At 47.8% G+C, this 21,047-nt stretch overlaps 1 protein-coding gene across 2 annotated transcripts in view; it reads right to left on the bottom strand.

Moving 5' to 3' along the window:
• Positions 1–17,840: 17,840 nt before the first annotated feature.
• The window catches only part of GGCX (gamma-glutamyl carboxylase), a 47,042-nt gene continuing 43,835 nt past the window's right edge, over positions 17,841–21,047 (bottom strand). For both annotated transcript variants that reach the window (XM_044279219.1, XM_044279220.1), the window contains exon 15: positions 17,841–18,120. In XM_044279219.1, the coding sequence (XP_044135154.1) occupies positions 17,958–18,120 (163 nt within the window). In that variant the 3' untranslated portion in view covers positions 17,841–17,957. The remainder of the gene's footprint in view (positions 18,121–21,047) is intronic.

Genomic DNA, 21,047 nt, shown 5'->3' with positions numbered 1-21,047 from the left:
CCTGTGTCTTGTGGTTCTTTGTGCTCCAAAGGTTCCCAGCAATGACATATAGTGAAGACCGCCTCTTTAATAGGAAGACTAGTTAGCAGAGAGCTACTGGGGCCCCAGCTATTGAAACAGTGTGGAGGGTTACCCCATGCGGTGTAAAAGTTCTCTTCTGGGAGCTGCTGCTAAAGTGTAGGCTCCCTTCTCTATCCTTACCCCTTCCGTCCTGGTTTCTGGGAGGGCTACAATGAGGTTGGAGGATCAGCAAGGTTTAAAGTCAGTGATAGGAGAAGGCCTAAAACTAAAATTCCAAAGTGTTCCAGTAAGAAAGTGTGTAATTACAGATTTCCAGTCAGATCCTGCTAAACATTCTGCCATTGTATCAGAAAAAAATTCAGTCTATGCACAAGCCAGAGCTGCAGTTTTCTGGGAATTATTATGGACTCCACTTCCCAGAAGTGCCTACTACCCCTGAAGAAAGCCTTACTGATCAAGTCAAGAGTTCAGCTTCTTAATTCGTATCCGTCAGTCACCATAAGAGGCCATGTTAATGCTGGGTCTCATGACATCCACTCTTCCAGGAGTGGAATGGGCCCAGTACCATTCAAGGTCTTTTCAGCTACAGATCCTCCAGCACTGGGATCTGAGTCGCCTCTCTGGACATGGAGATGTGTCTGTCCTCCTAGACCTTAGATTACTTGGCCTTTAAAGGACTTAGAGAGGAGTTTCTTGGGTCAGGGAGGCAGTTCTCCCCTTAACCATGGATGGAAGCCCATGTGGGGTCCCTGGTGTTGCAGGGCAACTGGGACAGCAGATCTTTCCCAGTAACAATTTCAGGGAGTTGGATTCAATCAGGATCCCCTTGATACAGTCTTCAGGGGATAGAAACTTAAAAGTTTACTCGGATAACATGACAGCAGTGGCCTATAGCAACTGACAGGGAGGGACAAGGGCTCAGGGCTTAATGTCTCTCGCTCAGATTTTCAGCCTAGCAGAAGCTTCTCTTTAATCTATCTGGTTTAAAAGGTTCAGACGGTCTTGGTCTTCATTAGCTATAGCAGGGAGAGTGGTCTCTAGATCAGGGGATTTTCAACAAGTGGCAAATTTGTGGGGTACTCTGGAGACAAATCTCTTTGCCACCAGGTTAAATAGAAAAGTAGAGGGCTTTTCTTTTTCCGGAGGAACATCTGAGAGCAGTGTATGCTCTGGCCCAGTTGTGGAGGCAGGGTCTTTTGGATGCCCCCCCCACTAAAGCTCCTTCCAAGCGTCTTCAAGAAGATCAGAGAGGTGGCCACAGTAATGGTGATGGCTCCCTTTTTGCTGAGAAGGCTGTTTTCCTGGATCTGCAAAATGTCAATGGCAACACTTTGGGTACTTCCAGAATCCCAGGAGTTTCTACCTCAGGGCCTAGTTTTTCACCCAGAGGTGAGAAATCTGCACATGACTGCCTGGTTATTGAAAGGGGTCTTGAGGAAGTAGACACTGTTAGACTGCCAGAAAAGGGTCGCTTCCAAGATCTACCTTGGGGTTTGGAGGACCTTTTTTCAGATTTGCCAAAAAGCCTGTGGATGTGCTTGAATTAAAAACAGGCCTAGCACTTTGAAGGTCTAGCTTTCAGCCTTAAGCGCCTTGTTTAAATTCAAGTTAGCAGATCACCCCTGGATTAAAAGATTAGTAACAGCAGTGTCTAAATTATGTTATGTAAAAAAATCACTTCTGACCCTTTTGAGCCTATAGATAAAATCTCCCTGAAGTTGCTCACCCTTAGGCAGTTTTTGCTGCTCGGGTGCGGACTAGTTCACTTCAGTGGGGCTGCAAAAGATGCACCAGCACTCCGTGTGCTGTTCGCATCCGTTCTGTGGCCCCGCAAAAAAAAATGGCATCCTATTCTTGTCTGTTTTGTGGACAAGAATAGGCATTTCTACAATGGGCGGCCTGTTCCATTACGCAAATTGCGGACAGCAAAAAACAGACCGGTCGTGTGCATGAGGCCTTAAGCGTGCCTTTTTTTTTTCTGGCCATTACCTCGGCTAGAAGGGTCAGTGAGTGCTTCCCTCTCGGTTGACCCTCCTATTTGGTGATCCTGGAGGATTGGGTAGTGATTTAGCTTTTTTTTTTACACAAGAAATCTCTTCACGTTTTAATCGTTCTCAGGAGATGGTGTTACCTTCCTTCTGTGCTTCCCCAAAAAATGAGTCTGAATACCACTGTTAGGAGGTGTAGTTTACAATATCTACAGGTCACTCAGCCATGTAGATCCTCCTCACGTCTGTTAATTTTGTTTCAGGGAGCAAGGAAAGGATCGGTAGCCTCTTCTCACACTATTGCTAGGTGGATTAGACAAGCCATTTCCTTAGCCTACTCTTCTAAGGGAGTTATTCTACAAGATCAGTCTCCACATTATGGGCAGAGAGAGCTTCAGTCTTTATACAGCAGATCTGTAAGGCAGCTACCTGGAGCTTTCCAAATACACTATTTTTTTTTTTGGCATTATAGACTACAGTTACCTTCTAATGAAGGTCTTTTATTTGGTTGTAAAGTACTTCAGGCTGTGGTCCCACCCTAGAAAAAAATTGTAATTTCTAACAATTTGTTTTCCCTTAGTCCTAACAGCAGCATAGATGGTGTATTCCAGCCCCTGCAAACTGGTAGGACCAATGGAATTTTATTGAATAATAAATTGAATAAATATAAAAACCACACCCCCCTATAGAGGAGGGGATCACCCTCAGCTCCTTGTGTAATGTACCAGAAGAAAGTAAAAAAACAAATACAGTAATTATAACTTTAGGGAGGGATATTTGTGTGCTGCTGTTAGGACTAAGGGAAAACAAATTATCGTTAGAAATTAATAATTCCCTTACGTCCTTACCAGCAGCATAGATGGGAATTTGGCGAGTAGAAACCCTATAAGGGAGGGCCCTCATGCCTCGCAGCTGATAGCACCGAACACCCAAAGGAACAGTAATCGGCAATTGGAGTCAAGTCTGTAGTGGGTGATTAAAGTGGAGTGGGAACTCCATGAAGCAGATTTGCAAATATGTTCCAGAGGAACTTAATTTATTTGTGAGGTAGACACAGACCTGGACGAGTGAGCTCTTACAAACTCAGGAGGCTCTAGATTCTGAGAAACCATAGATTCTCGAATGGCTTCCTTAACCCATCAACTGATGGAAGGCTTAGAGGTTTTGTGGCCCTTCTGGGCCCCTGCAAGGAAAGTTACTTTGGTCGTAACATACTTCATGTCCACGTCCTCCATAGGCTCAAAAGGGGGAGATGATAGCCCCTTGAGCACACCGAGAAATCCCAAGTGGGAACTGGTTGGATAATTGTAGGGCTTAATCTTGAGGCGCCCCTCAAGAATCTTTTGATAAGCGGGTGTTGAGCTAGAGACCTATTGAGATAGGCCGAAATAGCTGACATCGGTACCCTCAGGGTGGAAGGGGATAGCTTTTTATTCAGCCCATCTTGTAAGAAATTTAAAACGGTGGAAACCGACACTCCGTACCGGACACTTGCTTGGTACACCAGCTTTGGTATATTCTCGCATAAGCTTGGTTAGTAGAGTCCGCCCTGGAGTGGGACATAGTTCTCAAGACTGCACTAGAGAGCCCTTCTAACCGAGGGCCTCCAGGCTGTCAGGTTGAACAGTTGAAGGTTTGGGCACCTGTAAGTGTCCCTCGACACCAGTGCATGCTCTGGGGGAAGCCTCCAGAATTGTCCAAAACATGATTATGGCTATGACAGATACTTAGTCTTGCCTTATTTTCATCAATACCCTTGGAATCAAGGAAATTAGAGGGAAGATGTAGGCCAGCCTGAACCCCCAGGGGATTGACAGGGCATCTATTGTCCTCCCTGTAAAGGGAGCAGAATCTCTCCAACTTGATGTTGAACCTCGTGGCCATGAGATCTATCTCTGGCACCATCCACCTGAGTGTAATTTCTTTGAATATGTCCAAGTGGAGAGCCCACTCTCCTGTGGGGAGTCCTCTGCTCAGGCGATCATATTGAGAGATCATCGAATATGGACTGCCATAAGATGGGTGAGGTTCCTCTGCCCAATCATATCTCTCTGAGATTTTGTGATCGAGTGCCTCCCTGCTTGTAGATGTAAAGGAAAGTCGTCATGCTGTTGGTTTGAATTTTTACTGCCTTCCCTAGAATTAGGGGAGCAAAATTGAGTAGAGCTAGCTTGATAGCATGGATCTCCAGGAGATTGGGTGTTAACAACCTCTCCAGAGGAGACCAAGAACCCTGTACTGTCAGGTTCAGAAGATACTACCGACGCATCCCTTGTAGCTTGGGGAGTGCAAGTATGATCCAAGAGGATTGGATCAGAGACTTGCCGTCCTCTAGGTCACACCACCATCTGAGAGAGGATCGGGTTGGATAAGACAGGGAGTGACACTTGTTGAGGGCCGAGGGCCAGTGATTCCAATTTGCAAGAACCTCTGCTTGAAAAGGACGTAGATGCCAAAGTGCCCAAGGAACCGCACCTGCGGTAGTGGACATAATTCCCAACATCCGCATAAGACGACGAAAAGCTACCCTTCGGGAGGCGGAAAGGAACTGAGACGATTCTCTGACCCGAGATTTTCTCTCGGGAGTGAGGTGAAGAGTCATCCTGACTGAATCAACTAAAGCCAAGAAACTTCACTGAGGTTGCTGGGAGAATTTTGGATTTGCTCTAATTGATTATCCATCCCAGCTGATGGAGGAAGGATACAGCTAGCAGCAGATGTTGGGATAGGATCGCTTGAGACGGGGCTCTGAGGAGTCAGTCGTCCAGATAAGGTACAATGCTTAGCCCCTGAAGTCTTAGAACGACAACTACTACCACCACAACCTTGGTAAATGTATGTGGGGCCAAAGAAATACCAAACGGGAGGGCTACAAACTGAAGATGTTTTAAAATCCCTCCTACTTGTACCGCGATCCTTAAATATTTTCTGGAAGCAGGAAGTATGGGAATATGGAGATACGCATCCTTTAAATCCAGGGTAGCCAGGTAATCTCCTTGCGCTAAGATGTTCACCACAGATTAGATGGTTTCCATGCGAAAACGTTTGTGCTTTACGTACTGATTGAAAAATCTCAGATCTATAATCATCCTCCAGTCTCCTGTCACCTTTAGTACCAGGAATACTGGGGAGTAGATCCCTTCCCCCTGTTCTGGTAGAGGAACTTCCTCTAAGGCCCTTTTCTAGATATACTCCAAGATGTAAGATTCTAGCGCACTTTGCTTGATAGGAGGAAGTACTCTTGTCTTCATAAATTTGTCTGGAGGAATGGATTCGAGATCGATCAAATAACCATCCGAAATTATTCTCAAAACCCAGGGATCCTGGATATGTTGAGACCAGGCGTCTAGAAAGTGGTGTAGGTGGCCGCTGTGACGCTTTGCGATCCACAGCGATACTAGGAAATCACAAATGCGCCATATTTCTCAATCACAAAGACAAAAGAGCCTTCACTAAGAATCTTCTCTTTCACTAAAGGAGTAACTCACAGATCAGAGGTACAATTAGCACCTTCTTGCCAAAGAATCTTCCTGCCCCATGCCAGGTTTAAGTACCCATCAATCCGGTATTCTCTTGACAGAACCTCATAAAAACTTCCTTTCTGCAGCCATAGTGTCTCCAATACCAGCAGGGGTCTCACACCTTTAGCCTGGGCAGCGAGCTTCAGAAGAAAAAGGACAGATCCTTATCACACAGCTGGTTGGTACAGGAGGGAAGATGACCTGAAAGTCACCTCCAATCCATAAACTTCATATTCTTCCCATATTTTCCTAATATTTCATGGGTTATGGAAATGGGAAAGGAACCATCTTTTCAGAGATGGTTTTGGTTCTCCTAACCCACCTTCTAGGAAACCCGCGGACAAATCAGAGATTCCCGCTCTGAGATATAAAGGTTCTCGGGCACCCTGTATTATCTTCTAGTCGTATTTGTTATCAGATGATGCGTAAAATTGTACTGATTATCAATATCTACTATATTTCTTGATTGGACTTACGGGATATGGAGAAATGGGCAAAGCAAAGATGCTGCCAGGTTTTCTCCCTATGGGGCAAAGGACTGCCCCTGTTCCAATTACCCAAGGCTGGACCTGAACGTGTCATAACCACTCCCCGCTTCAGAGTAGGTAAAAACAGTGACACACTGAGGTCCTGCGTCCTTCATCTACCATCTGACGTCGTCTAACATCTCGACCGCCCGCAGGGACACGGGCACCCCACCATCTTGGATTATTATTTCAAAGACTTTGCCTATTACTGGACACTACCACGGTAATTCTGAACTTACAGACATTCTATTCCCTTCCACCTCTTACCTATTTCTATCCAAACCAATCTGTTCACCTGGCCGGTATATTTATCTGTCAGCTTTAATATATATATTTTTGTGTGTAGTTTTAGAATAAAAACTAACGATTTCATCGTTCCAGTTTTGCCCTTGTTACTTGATGACCTGATCTATGCTAAGAACTCTGTCCTCAGAAGACATACTACCAAATTGTGTTATTTTTATAAATTGTTAATGTACTAGCTAGGTTGCAAATAACCGTTTCGTCCCTTTAGGATTAGCTAGCCGGGGTCTCTTCGCCCCGATTCAATACGAAGAGTGGTGGCAGCAAATTAATTTGATTTCCAGCGTGAAATCAGTAATTTTATTTTTACCGATTGTACATACAATCGTGATTGCATCCTTTCTGGGCCCACCAACCAATCTTAAACGTCTTCTGTGCTCACAGTGGATTCGCCTCCAGGAGTCTCTAGTGGAGACCTGTATGGCAACTGTGGCATAGTACGACGGGATTGGCGGGTGGTCGTCACATTGTTGGCAGCTAGTGGGATAGCAGAACCCAAAACCAGGCAGAAGTCAGCTTTTGGGAGATCAGAGCACAAAGAACTGACAAGTGCAGCTTTTTGCGCAATCATAACAATAGGACAGTGGTTACTTAGTATCCTGTGCTGTGGAACTTGTGTTCCGGGCGCAAAACGGTACACATTGATAGGAATAGATTGGTTTACATTTTCCCACCTTTTCTTTGCTATATCCTATTCTTTTCCTCTTCTTTTCTGAATGTCTGATTCAGTTCCAAATTACCAAAGTTGGTCTGTCGCCGACTTACAAGCCGTGTGTGAGTCGCAAGGCATTGCCATTCTGAACAAAAATCGATCACAGCTGATCAAAGCTTTGACGGAGAGAGACGGCCAAGCGATGGAGGATTCCAATCCCGTGCGGGAGGCTTCGCTGCCCCTTCGTTCAACGTCACCCAGCATCGCCAGCTATGGGAGTGCTGATGTTGCTACTTCAGCTCCGGGTGATGCAGGTACCCTGGATATCAGCATGTCCACAGCTCCTGCTAACCCTCAGCAAGGAACAAGCAGCTCTGGACTGAACTTCACTGCCTTGGGCCCTATGAGCCAGCAGTTGTTACCGTGCCTGACTGGCGCGGATTTACGTTTATACCTGGAGATGCAGCAACAGCAGCAAAGAGAGGAGCGGCAGTTCCAGCTTCAGATGCAGCTCGAAAGAGAGGAGCGACAGCAGCAGTTCCAGCTTCAGAGAGAAGCGCTGCAGCACCAGCGTGCACTAGAACTGGCCCAAGTGAGACAGGCCGAGCGGTCTGCCTCTCCTAACACTCCTGCTGCAGGAGGCATTCCTCTACCCGGGGTCCCCAAAGCAAGGTTTCCAGTTATGGAGAAAAACGGGGACATTGATTTATATTTACGCTCGTTTGAGAGAGCGTGCCGCCAGTTCTGCATCCCTGAGGATCAGTGGGCTCTACACCTGACGCCTCAGCTGACTGGTAAAGCGCTGGATGCTTTTGCGGAACTACCCACAGACCAAGATTGCGATTATCAGACTATCAAGGATGCCATAATTGCTAAGTTCCAGTTAACCCCTGAGGTTTACCGGAGAAAGTTCCGTGCCATCCTGAAAGGATCCACAGACTCTTACGCGGATGTGGCTAGCCGCTTATGCACCACATTCCGCCAATGGACTAGAATTCTTAAAGAAAAGACTTATGCTACCCTTGAGGATTTGATGATCCATGACCAACTCCTTGCGATATGCCCTACAGATGTGAGACAGTTTGTGCTGGAGCGCAAGCCCCAGTCTGTGAAAGAAGCTGCTGAGCTGGCAGACATGTTTGTCGCAACCCGGGTACCGGACATTCGCAAACCTGTGATGACGGACATCCGCAGGCCGGTGGTATCAGACATCCGCAAACCCCTGGTACCTGACAGCCGCAAAACTCCAGTACCCAACCAGGACAGAGCCATGTCCCAGAACTGGAGAGAAGGCAGGCCCACTGGCCCTGTGAACCGTGAGACAACCAGGCCCTGGTGTGAGCTGTGTCGCAGGCCCGGTCACACCAAGCAAACCTGTTACGCAGGGAAGCCGGCCCAACCTCCTAGCACCGCGACGACGCCAAGCCCTAAGGGGGCCAACGCTTCCTCACCTACCTTCGTCTGCTGTATTGCTGGTCGGAGGACCCGAGGTGCACCGCGGATCCCAGAATCACCAGCCTGTCACTGTGAACGGCCAGACTGTCATCGGGTTCCGTGATACCGGTGCAGATGTAACCTTGGTCCGTTCACATCTTGTTACGGAGAAGGATATCCTTCCAGGAAAGTACCTCGCTCTGACCGGAGTTGGGGGCACTCGCACTCATGTGGCCCAAGCCCAAGTCACCATTGATTGGGGAATGGGACGGCAAAAGCGAGTTGTTGGGGTCCTGGATGATATTCCCGTTGCCACAGTGCTTGGCACTGATTTGGGCACCCTTGTTTCCCATTACGAATACCCTGCAAGCGCGCAGGAGGCCCAAGCAGGACTCCCTGACCAAAACCAGGTACTGTACAGCCCTGTGGGGAAACAGGGAGACGGGGACACTTTGCCTGCTATTCCTACTGTCCCTAACGCACCTAGGGAGGTATCAGATTTAAATGTACAAGCAACCGAATGTCATTTGCCTACTTCTGCACCTGTCATTGTTGATCCGAATGCGTGTGTTAGTGTTAGCAATGGTGATATAAATGATGCTGTACCTGTTCTGGCCATTACACGTTCTATGGCCAGCCGCCTGAACTCAGAACCGACCGAAGGGACCCCCTCGGGCGATTCTGACCCTCAGGTGGATAACAATGCGAGAAAGACCTTTTCATGTGATGATGATGATGATTGTGTCACTGCGCTGGTAGACGCTTCCAGTGTCGCCAGTAACCTGGGCTCAGATGGGGCTGCGGGGACAGAACCAGCCGTCCCTCCACCCACCTCTGACCCCAGCATTGAAGGTAACTCTCCACAGCTGACCTCATACGTCACTGGTCAGCTGGAGGAGACCGGTGGCGCTGCATTCGTGCAGGCCTTAAAGGGTGACCCTAGTCTGGAGGCACTTAGGGCCCGAGCCGGCCAGCCTCCAGGTGAGGGCACTCCATATAAAATCTATTGGGAGAACGACCGACTGTACTGTGAAGCTGTACAGCCTACAAAAGGTGGCGCAGGTGAGAACACGAGACAGCTGGTACTCCCTAGGGAATTTCGGGCACAGGTGCTCAAAGCAGCCCACGACATTCCACTTGCAGGACATTTGGGTATCAGAAAGACCCACAAACGTGTTCAGAACCATTTTTACTGGCCCACGATGGGAACGGACATAACGAAGTACTGCCGATCGTGTACCACTTGCCAGAGGGTTAAGAAGGCTGGAGGACCCCGCAAAGCTCCTTTGCAGCCACTGCCCGTGATCACAGAGCCCTTCCAGAGAGTGGCAGTGGATATAATTGGTCCCCTTCCCATTCCTAGCAGTTCTGGCAAGCGCTACATCTTAACGGTCGTGGACTATGCCACCCGTTACCCAGAGGCGGTAGCACTGTCTTCCCTTAGGTCGGCCACGGTGGCAGACGCCTTGATCGGGATTTTCTCGCGTGTAGGTTTCCCCGCCGAGATGATCTCTGATCAGGGCTCCTGCTTCATGTCGGAGCTAATGGAAGCCCTCTGTGAGAGGATGCAAATCAAGCACACCACTTCCAGTGCGTATCACCCGCAAACCAACGGCCTTTGCGAACGTTTCAACGGAACGTTAAAGCAAATGCTGGCCACGTTCGTGGAATCGCAGGGGAAGGACTGGGAGCGGCACCTGCCTCATTTGCTGTTCGCTTACAGAGAAGTGCCACAGGAGTCCACTGGGTTCTCGCCCTTTGAACTCCTATATGGACGAGACGTCCGAGGGCCCTTAAAACTGATTCGGGAGACCTGGGAGGGAAAAGGTGACCCCTCAGAAGTCTCTGTGGTTGAATATGTCCTAAAATTTCGGGACAAGATGGAGTCCCTCATGACCATAGTGACGGGAAACCTTGCAAAGGCACAGGCCAAACAGAAGGCTTGGTATGATCAGCATGCCAGAGAGCGGTCATACGCAGCAGGTCAGAAGGTATACGCCCTACTCCCTGTCAGGCAGAACAAATTGCAGGCTGCCTGGGAAGGGCCATACACCATTCTGAAACAGGTGAACCCAGTCACTTACCTAGTGAGTCTCGGGGGTAAGCGACAGAAACTGTTCCACGTGAACATGTTAAAAGCACACGAGGAAAGGGAGCAGTATGTATTAGCAGTGTGTAGCCAGCTAGAACCCGAAGAGCCAGATCCACTGATAGACTTGCTAGCAGAGCTACGAGACGTGGCAGAGGATTGGAACATCAACCCCCACCTCTCGTACCCACAGAAGCTTCAGCTCACCACTCTCCTGAGTGCGCACAGCGCCACATTCTCAGGCATCCCTGGCCAAACCAACCTAGCAGCTCACCGAGTTGACACAGGGACCCACAAGCCCTTACGGCAGGGCCCCTATCGCACCTCACCCGAAGTGCAGGCTGAAATCAAACGAGAGATTGATGAGATGCTACAGTTAATGGTCATCCAGAAATCCTCTAGTCCATGGGCCGCCCCGGTTGTTTTAGTCCCCAAAAAGGACAAGACAACCCGGTTCTGTGTCGACTATCGGAGACTGAATGACATCACCATAACCGATGCGTATCCCATGCCTCGAATTGATGAATTGCTGGATCAGCTGGCGTCCGCCAGCTATCTAACAATCATGGACATTGAGCCGTGGATACTGGCAGATTCCGCTTGCGCCAGAGGCGAGAGCGAAATCCGCATTCATCACCCCTTTTGGCCTCTATGAGTTTACTCGTATGCCCTTTGGGATGAAGAATGCGCCCGCCACCTTTCAGCGGGCCATGAATGAACTGTTGGAAGGAATGCAAGGTTATGCCCTAGCCTATCTGGACGATATAGCCATATATAGTCCAACCTGGGAAGATCACCTTGATCATCTGTCACAGGTATTGGGAAGACTGTCCGCTGCCAATCTGACCATTAAGCCCAACAAATGTCAGATTGCCATGACAGAGGTTCAGTACTTAGGACACAGAGTAGGCAGCCAGACCCTGAAACCTCAGATAGGGAAGGTCGATGCCATTGTAGCATGGCCACGGCCTAACACCAAAAAACAAATACAGGCATTTCTGGGAACGGCAGGGTACTATAGGAAGTTTGTTCCATCCTATAGTACTCTGGCTAAACCACTGACCGATGCAACGGGCAAAAAACAACCCAACACGGTCACATGGAACTCGGAACTAGAACAGGCATTTCGGGCCCTGAAGGAAGCGCTAGCTAGCGCTCCTGTCCTTCAAGCTCCCGACTTCTCCCGTCAGTTCCTAGTACAAACTGACGCCTCAGACCACGGTCTGGGAGCCGTCCTTAGTCAGGTGGACGCAACCGGGAATGAGCACCCTGTCCTCTACCTGAGCCGAAAACTACTCCCGCGGGAAACCGCATACTGCACCACTGAGAAAGAGTGCCTAGCGATCGTATGGGCCCTACAGAAACTACAATCGTACCTATACGGACGATCCTTCATGGTCATCACAGATCACAACCCTCTCAGCTGGCTGAAACGTACTTCTGGTACCAACGGAAAACTTCTCCGCTGGAGCTTAGCGCTCCAACAGTACGATTTCACGATTCAGCACAAACCGGGAAGTCGCCATCAGAATGCTGACGGACTTTCCCGCTGTAACTAGCTCAAATAGGGAGTTGGGATTGCTTCAGTCCCAGTCTTGCTGACCACTCCTTCCCCAATCTTCCAAAGGGGGGAGGTGTGACGCTTTGCGATCCACAGCGATACTAGGAAATCACAAATGCGCCATATTTCTCAATCACAAAGACAAAAGAGCCTTCACTAAGAATCTTCTCTTTCACTAAAGGAGTAACTCACAGATCAGAGGTACAATTAGCACCTTCTTGCCAAAGAATCTTCCTGCCCCATGCCAGGTTTAAGTACCCATCAATCCGGTATTCTCTTGACAGAACCTCATAAAAACTTCCTTTCTGCAGCCATAGTGTCTCCAATACCAGCAGGGGTCTCACACCTTTAGCCTGGGCAGCGAGCTTCAGAAGAAAAAGGACAGATCCTTATCACACAGCTGGTTGGTACAGGAGGGAAGATGACCTGAAAGTCACCTCCAATCCATAAACTTCATATTCTTCCCATATTTTCCTAATATTTCATGGGTTATGGAAATGGGAAAGGAACCATCTTTTCAGAGATGGTTTTGGTTCTCCTAACCCACCTTCTAGGAAACCCGCGGACAAATCAGAGATTCCCGCTCTGAGATATAAAGGTTCTCAGGCACCCTGTATTATCTTCTAGTCGTATTTGTTATCAGATGATGCGTAAAATTGTACTGATTATCAATATCTACTATATTTCTTGATTGGACTTACGGGATATGGAGAAATGGGCAAAGCAAAGATGCTGCCAGGTTTTCTCCCTATGGGGCAAAGGACTGCCCCTGTTCCAATTACCCAAGGCTGGACCTGAACGTGTCATAACCACTCCCCGCTTCAGAGTAGGTAAAAACAGTGACACACTGAGGTCCTGCGTCCTTCACCTACCATCTGACGTCGTCTAACATCTCGACCGCCCGCAGGGACACGGGCACCCCACCATCTTGGATTATTCTACAAAGACATTGGCTATTACTGGACATTACCACGGTAATTCTGAACTTACAGACATTCTATTCCCTTCCACCTCTTACCTATTTCTATCCAAACCAATCTGTTCAACTGGCCGGTATATTTATCTGTCAGCTTTAATATATATATTTTTGTGTGTAGTTTTAGAATAAAAACTAACGATTTCATCGTTCCAGTTTTGCCCTTGTTACTTGATGACCTGATCTATGCTAAGAACTCTGTCCTCAGAAGACATACTACCAAATTGTGTTATTTTTATAAATTGTTAATGTACTAGCTAGGTTGCAAATAACCGTTTCGTCCCTTTAGGATTAGCTAGCCGGGGTCTCTTCGCCCCGATTCAATACGAAGAGTGGTGGCAGCAAATTAATTTGATTTCCAGCGTGAAATCAGTAATTTTATTTTTACCGATTGTACATACAATCGTGATTGCATCCTTTCTGGGCCCACCAACCAATCTTAAACGTCTTCTGTGCTCACAGTGGATTCGCCTTCAGGAGTCTCTAGTGGAGACCTGTATGGCAACTGTGGCATAGTACGACGGGATTGGCGGGTGGTCGTCACAGCCGCCTACGGGCAAGAGGGGGGCAGGATGAGCAAAAGGCAGGGTCACACCGGCTGGAATCCCAGAGCTTCGTAGAGTCCCAAAGTCAGAGCGATATTTTGTCCTTGGAGCCTCCGGAGCGTTTTGCCCCCGGGCGCTGATTACCCCAAACTCTTTGAGGTATTGACTGGGAAGCGGATCTGCTCCCAAAGCGTCTGCCCCGACCACGAAAGAACTGCTGGTGAAGGGACTTGCCTTTCTTGTCCGACAGCCCCTCCATAATACAGTCAAGCTCTGTGCCAAATATTTTGCCGGGTTCAAATGGAAGGGCTGTGTTTAGATGATGTATCCACCTTCCATGGTTTCAACCATAGAGGTTGGGGGCCAGCGGAGGATAAGGCCATGGATTTGGAGGCCAGTCTGAGCTGCTGGGGGGGCATCGTCACACAAAAAATCCATAGCCAAATTGGCAGTCTTAAAAGACGCCAATATATCAGACCTAGAGACCCCCTGGTCTATGTCCATCTGGATTTGGCTTAGACGGAATTTAAGGAAACTAGCCACTTCCGAGGAGGATATCTCCACGGAAGCCGCTGAATAGGACTGCCTGAAAGCACACTTTGCCTTCCTATCCATAGGGTCCTGCAAGCTTGACCCGTCCTCAGAAGGAACTACGGTTCTTTTAGACAGCTTGTCGACCTTGGGGACAGGCCCCCAGGAGGATAATTGGTCTTCACGGATAGGAAACATTGACTTGAACCTTTTGGTTAAAATCGGACCCTTCTCAGGCTTCTTCCATTACGTTTTCATCATGGAGAGAAGGGTATCATCTGCTTTGAAGTTCCTAGGCCCCCTAGAGGCAGAAATTGAGGCTCCCCATGTCCTGATCATGGTCCCCCAACCGGATGGACTTCAGCAAACGCAGAGTTTTTTTCCACTGGAAAAAAGTAAGAAAACGCATCTTCTGATGAAGAGGATGTAGATTCCTCTCTGATGACGTCAGGATCCCCTGACGTGCCCATGGCCCTTGGAGGGGACGCGGGTCAAGCTCTCTTGCGGGTAAGGGACAGCCTAAGATCCTTTACAGTAGCATTCATAGCTGACATACTTGAAGCTACATAATCCCTCATCCAAATGTACATATCCTGTACAGTAGGCTCTTGGGTTGGAGGCTGCAGTTTTGCCCTACAGCTCAGGCATCTTGAAAACTCATATGAATCTTCCAAGGGAGTGCCACAATCATAGCACATTAAGTGCTTTCTTTTGGTAGAGGTCTTTCTAAAGGCCACTTCACGTTCGGCAGACCCGTCGCCAGTAGACATACTAGGAGGAGAAAAATGAAATTTCTAATATAAAAATTGAGATTAATCCAGATCCAATTATACCCAAGATAGACGAAAGTACACTCTAACGGGAAACACTGGAGGCTAAAGCCAAATAATCTAGCCCTAATAGCAGGTACTAGAAAGCTAGGAATCTCAAGAAACAGCAAGGGAGGAGAAACCCACCTGCTGCACTCAGAGGCCCAGAAACAGCCAAGGGAGGTTAAAATATACTGCCTTGGTGCCAGAAATAAGCTCTGCCCAAAGGGGGAGAGGCCAAAAAGCGGCCTTGCAAAATTTCCCCTACAAAGCAAGTTAAGAGACCGAATCCCCTCTTGGTCCAGGCCGTTAATAGAATTCTTAGACCGGAGGACACAGGGGGAATTGACGTCACGCCACCTCCGCAGAGCCAATAGAGGCTCCCCATAGCACCGTGTGAGGGCGCTGGAACCGCATCTACAAGGATTCCCAGAAGGGAATCACCATCAGTCCTACTGTCCTGGAGGACAGAAAAAAAAAAAACACGGGTTATGTGGGTGTGGTTTTCATGTTTATTCAATTTATTTTTCAATAAAATTCCATCGGTCCTACCAGTTAACGGGGGGTGGAATACCCCATCTGTGCTGCTGGTTAGGACGTAAGGGGAAAAAATGTTCTTGCCTATTCTCCAGGGGCGCTGTCATAGGCGAGAAAGAATGATTGGATTACACTTACCGGTAATCGGTTTTCTTTGAGCCTATGACAGCACCAGGTTAATTCCCAACCCTAGATAGTTTCTGTAGTGGGATATAGATATATATATATATATATATACGCACATAGGTATAATAAAAAAAAAATATAGACATTAAGGTGCGTTGTTAAGGCTACTTTCACACTGCAGTTTTTGGGTCCGCCTGTGAGATCCGTTTCAAGGCTCTCACAAGCGGACCAAAACGTATTAGTTTAGCCCCAATGCATTCTGAATGGATAAGGATCCGTTCAGAATGCATCAGTTTGGCTCCGTTCCGCCTCCATTCCGCTCTGGCGATGCAGAGCCAAACGGATCCGTCCTGACTTACAATGTAAGTCAATGGGGACGGATCCGTTTACATTGACACAAAATGGTGCAATTGTAAATGGATCAGTCCCCCTTTGACTTTCAATGTAAGTCAGGACGGATCCGTTTGACTTACACTTAGACTTTTTTTTGACAGAGTAATGCAGACGGATCCGTTCTGAACGGATACCAGCGTTTGCATTATAGGTGCGGATCCGTCTGTGCCGATACCAGACGGATCCGCACCTAAACACAGGTGTGAAAGTAGCCTAAGATGTTTTGTTCTTAGTTCTCGAGAAAAATGGAGATAGAGGGGGATGATCCCTCCTTTAAAAAGGCGGTTCTGGTTCCGGTTTCCTATCCTGAGGAGGTGGAGGCAATCTCTCCAAGGGTGCTGTCATAGGCTCAAAGAAAACCGATTACCGGTAAGTGTAATCCAATCATTTTCATCTTGGCCACAGTGAGTCTTGCAAGAATAGAATGTAATTCTGCACTGCATTGGGTGAATGATCCTAGCCTGGTTTCAAACTACAATGGTTGTTTGTGCACTCCAGCAGCATAACTGTGTGAAAACATGTGCAGCCCTCAAGCATTGTGGGTTGAAACCAGGCTAGGATCATGTGCCAACTACAGAATTACCCCAGGAGTGCAGTGATCACTCGGTAAGGATAAAAAAAAATTATGATCATCCTACTGTTGCCACTGTAGACGAGAGGAGAAAATAACCATATAACCCTCTTAAAAGTACACCCCTACAAACTTTTGACCAGTTGAAAAGGTACAGGTTATCTGGGTTATCTCTACTGAAGGTAATCTTATCAGAGCTTCTGTGTGTTATAACCTCCCTTCTGGTCCTCTGATCTGTAACTTAGGGTAGGAAGTTGGTTACTTCTGTAGTCATTCCTAAGAGACAGACATTTAGGCTGCCATAGAGATATTGGCTTCTTGTCAACAGGATGCTGTGTTTAGAGAGTTGGTGTTGACTGAGAATCAGAAGGGAGGGGTTAACTCACAAATAGGTATACAATAGAAACTGGTGAAGCTAGTCTTACTAGTGACTTTCTAATGGGTCAAAATACAAAATGTGTGGGACAAACTTTTGACCAGTTGAAAAGGTGCACGTTATCTCTACTGAAGGTAATCTTATCAGAGCTTTTGTGTGTTATAACCTCCCTTCTGGTCCTCTGCGGTCATGTGACCAGCACTCTGATCTGTGACTAGGGTAGGAAGTTGTAGTCATTCCTAAGAGACTGACATTTAGGCTGCCATAGAGATATTGGCTTCTTGTCAACAGGATGCTGTGTTTAGAGAGTTGGTGTTGACTGAGAATCAGAAGGGAGGGGTTAACTCACAAATAGGTATACAATGGAAACTGGTGAAGCTAGTCTTACTAGTCACTTTCTAATGGGTCAAAATCCAAATGTCTGGGACTGCTTCATTAAGCCTGCCCATCTGGAGCCGGTACTTACTCCATCTTGCTGTGCAAATGGTGAAATAGCACAAACCCCTTTAAGCTTGTGTGGTAGAGGCTTCCTAGCAGTCTGCATGTTAAGACTAGTTGCTTGGTAATGTACTCTGAATCATGGGCCAGATGGCACAGAGCTGTTCCTATGAAATGTGAATTGGCATTGTAAGGGCTACCTTCCAGAATGAATGGCCTATTATGTATTGCATATGTGACAGAGCTGCAGTAACTCTCAATGCTAAGCGTACAACCGCGGTCAGGAACTCACAGCTTCCTAAGTCATAATGCTGTGAGTTCAGGTCAATGTCTGCTGTGGGAGGGGTGGCCATTACCCGCGGCCTCCTGGACTGAATGCACGTGTAGGACATAGTCGGTTATGAATATGCACCAGCTGTAATATAGGCTCCTCGAGTTGTGGTAAAGTAGTAATATCTTTATTTTTGCTGCATCATGTAGTGTAAAATCCACGTAGAAAAGTATCAGTTAAAACTCTGTATAAAAACACAAACAGTCCGGCGCAGTGAAGGGTAAGTGGTCACAGCTCTGTAGGTTCGCTCACAGTGTGGTCCTGCTGCTTCCCTTCCTGCTGTCTTTGCTCCTCATACTTAATGTTGGCAAAGGCCACCTCTGCGGCCAGCTGCTCCAGGGGCGGCTTTCCGAATGCGAGATTCCGGAGAGAAATGGTCGTCATAAGAAAACTGCAGAAGAGAAAACCTATAAAGTGAGTTTTTTCGCAGTGGTAATATACTACAGAGCTGCTCCATGTGGCCACTGTGTAGGTTCGATGACTATATGTACATTGCTATATTTCATAAGGCAAGAGCACAGAATATCAACAACGTCACCTTATTGGGCAAATCTTCAGCGGTGTTCGCATAGAGGTCCTGTCCATATCTGGATGGAGGGTGTGTGACTAAGCGCTGCACCAAACAGTACAAGCGCAGTGTATGCACAGGGGGGGTGATTTGCCTGGTCACATAACCCTCCATCAGCAGCCATTTGGTGGACACACAAGACCTGGCAAACGAGGGAACATACCTTATGAAAAGTAGAAAAGATCCCATACAGTCATCTTACATACACATTGGGCAACAGTAACCAGAAAGTAGGCCAGGACTGCACTTTTATTATGTGTGGTTACAGGTCGCTGTGTAGTCCTGGCCTAAAGCTAGCCATAGACCGTGTAGGCAACCTCCGCCACTCCAGCTGTTGTGAAACTACAACTTGCTCTGCTCTTCTCCAAACTCTCACAGAAATGAATGAAGCATGCTGGGAATTGTAGTTTCACAACAGCTGGGGTGTCAGAGGAGTCTAAGGCAGGGATGGCCAACCTGAGGCTCTCCAGCTGTTGCAAAACTACAACTCCCATCATGCCCGGACAGTCTACAGCTATCAGCCTACAGCAGGGCATGGCGGGAGTTGCAGTTTGGCTAAGCCTCGTCAAAGGTGTGAGGAGCTCCCGCCAGATGACAGGAGAGAAGCACATCTGCACCTGAGCCGCCAGCTGTGCCTGGCAGAGGTTTTCTTCTCTCCCCCATTGAATACATGTTTGGCTGCACAGACCGTGTATGTGGGAGTTGGGAAGGATAGCGAGCAGTCAGCTGCACATTGGAGAACTGCTAAGTACAAATATACCAGAGGCCCGAAGTACCCCCGGTGTACATCTTGCTTAGCTATTTCACAATTTTACTACCATCATATTCTATTTACCTCCACTCCTATCTTGTACCATATGGCGGTGCAAATATTTGACCCTGTACTCTAGCCTGGTGGGTGCACACTATCTACAGCGAGGAACTGTTTGCATCTTTAAAGGGGAGTCTGTCACCAAAATGTCACCTTCTGCACCTCTAAGGCTCCATTCACACGTCCGCAATGTGTTTTGCGGATACACGGAGCCACAAAACACGGAAAGCGGCAATGTGCGTTCCACATTTTGCGGACCGCACATTGCCGGCACTAATAGAATATGCCTGTTCTTGTCCGCAATTGCGGACAAGAATAGGACATGTTCTATTTTTTTGCGGAAACGGATGCGGAAGTGCGGATCCGCAAATGTGGATGCGGACAGCACATTCCAGCCCCATTGAAAATGAATGGGTCTGCACCCGTTCCGCAAAATTGCGGAACGGATGCGGATCCATTTTGCGGACGTGTGAATGGAGCCTTACATAACACTGAAGCTCAAATAAACATGGTTTAAATGGTACCTTTGTTCTTTTCTTCAGATGTTCATAAGCAGCAAAAACTTTGTTTTAATGATATGCAAGGTGGTCTCGCAAGCGCCCAGGAGCGGGGTTCGGGCAGTAAGTGCCCAGGCCCCTCTGCATGCATAACTCCTCCCTAACCCCTTGTCTGGCCTGCCCTGTAATCCCTTTGCGTCACCCTGTTTAGTGGCCGAGGTCCTGTGTGTGTGCAGTTCACCGCCAGGCCCGGCGCCACCTGCGCATGTGCACTGCTGGGAGCGATGCCGATGCTTACAGTGGTCATCACAGTGCGCATACCCAGGCCTGGCGGTGAACTGCACAAGCATGGGATCTGGGCCACTCAACTGGATGACACAAGGGGTTAGGGACGAGTTATGCATGCAGAGGGGCATGGGCACTTACTGCCCGAATGCCCTCATTTGCATATTATTGAAACCATGTTTTTGCTGCTTATGAACATAGGAACAAAGGTACCATTTTAAATCATGTTTATTTGTGCTACGGCTTTATGTAAGTAGCGCCAACAGCGGCATTTTGGTAACAGACTCCCCCTTTAACCTCTGCTTTGGTCGGATCTAATGCACTTTTTTACATCGACCATTTTTTGGTCGAGTTCGGCACCTGGCAATGCACAGATCTAACATAATGTGTCCCATACGGCAGGAATTATTTTAGTAAATCCCCACAGACCACAAAATGCAGAATTGCAGCAACACTGCTTAGTGTAGGACGTTCAGCCCTATCTGTCCATCCAAACGCAGCATATTGCTTCCTGTAATGCTCCTCCTTGTGGTTGCTGTTGGGTACTACAGGATTTTGTCACTAGAAAATGGTGGGAAGGAATATCATTATAAACTGCATTTTTTTTCGGCGTGTTGTCATGAGACTGGGGTGACATGCCAGAAACCTACAGAATAATATGGTGGCACTAGTTTAAACTCATTTACAGATACTACACAATGTATTCTTAAGGGGTTATCCAAACCTGTAACCCCCCAATCACACACAATGACCAGGCCCTAATACAGAGAATACTTACCTGGTCCCCAACACCTGTGTCCTTCCGGCTCCCTCCATGGCTGTTGCCGCATCTCCCCATCATGCAGAGAAAATCGGCGATGGGGGGTGCGGCCAATAGCAGGCCGCGCAGCAGGTCACCGTTGCCGCTTGCTTTTAGCTGCGCCCCCCCATCACCATCTATTAGTGCCCAGCGCCATCTTTGTCACATTCCCATGACCCAACCCCGTTAACCCCCCAGCTGTCAATAATGGAGCACATATAAATGATATCATAATCATTTATATAATAGCGGTCGTTTAGTTCTTTAGGTCATCAATAACAGACTGGTGGGAGTCCGATTCCCAGCAACCCCACAATCAGCCGAACGAAGAGGCTGCAGCACTCCAGAATGTTCTGGG

Source organism: Bufo gargarizans, chromosome 2 (genome assembly GCF_014858855.1).
Source record: "Bufo gargarizans isolate SCDJY-AF-19 chromosome 2, ASM1485885v1, whole genome shotgun sequence".
Classification (NCBI taxonomy): Eukaryota; Metazoa; Chordata; class Amphibia; order Anura; family Bufonidae; genus Bufo; species Bufo gargarizans.
Note: the sequence above shows the minus strand (reverse complement) of the source record. Positions and strands in the feature narration are given on the sequence as shown.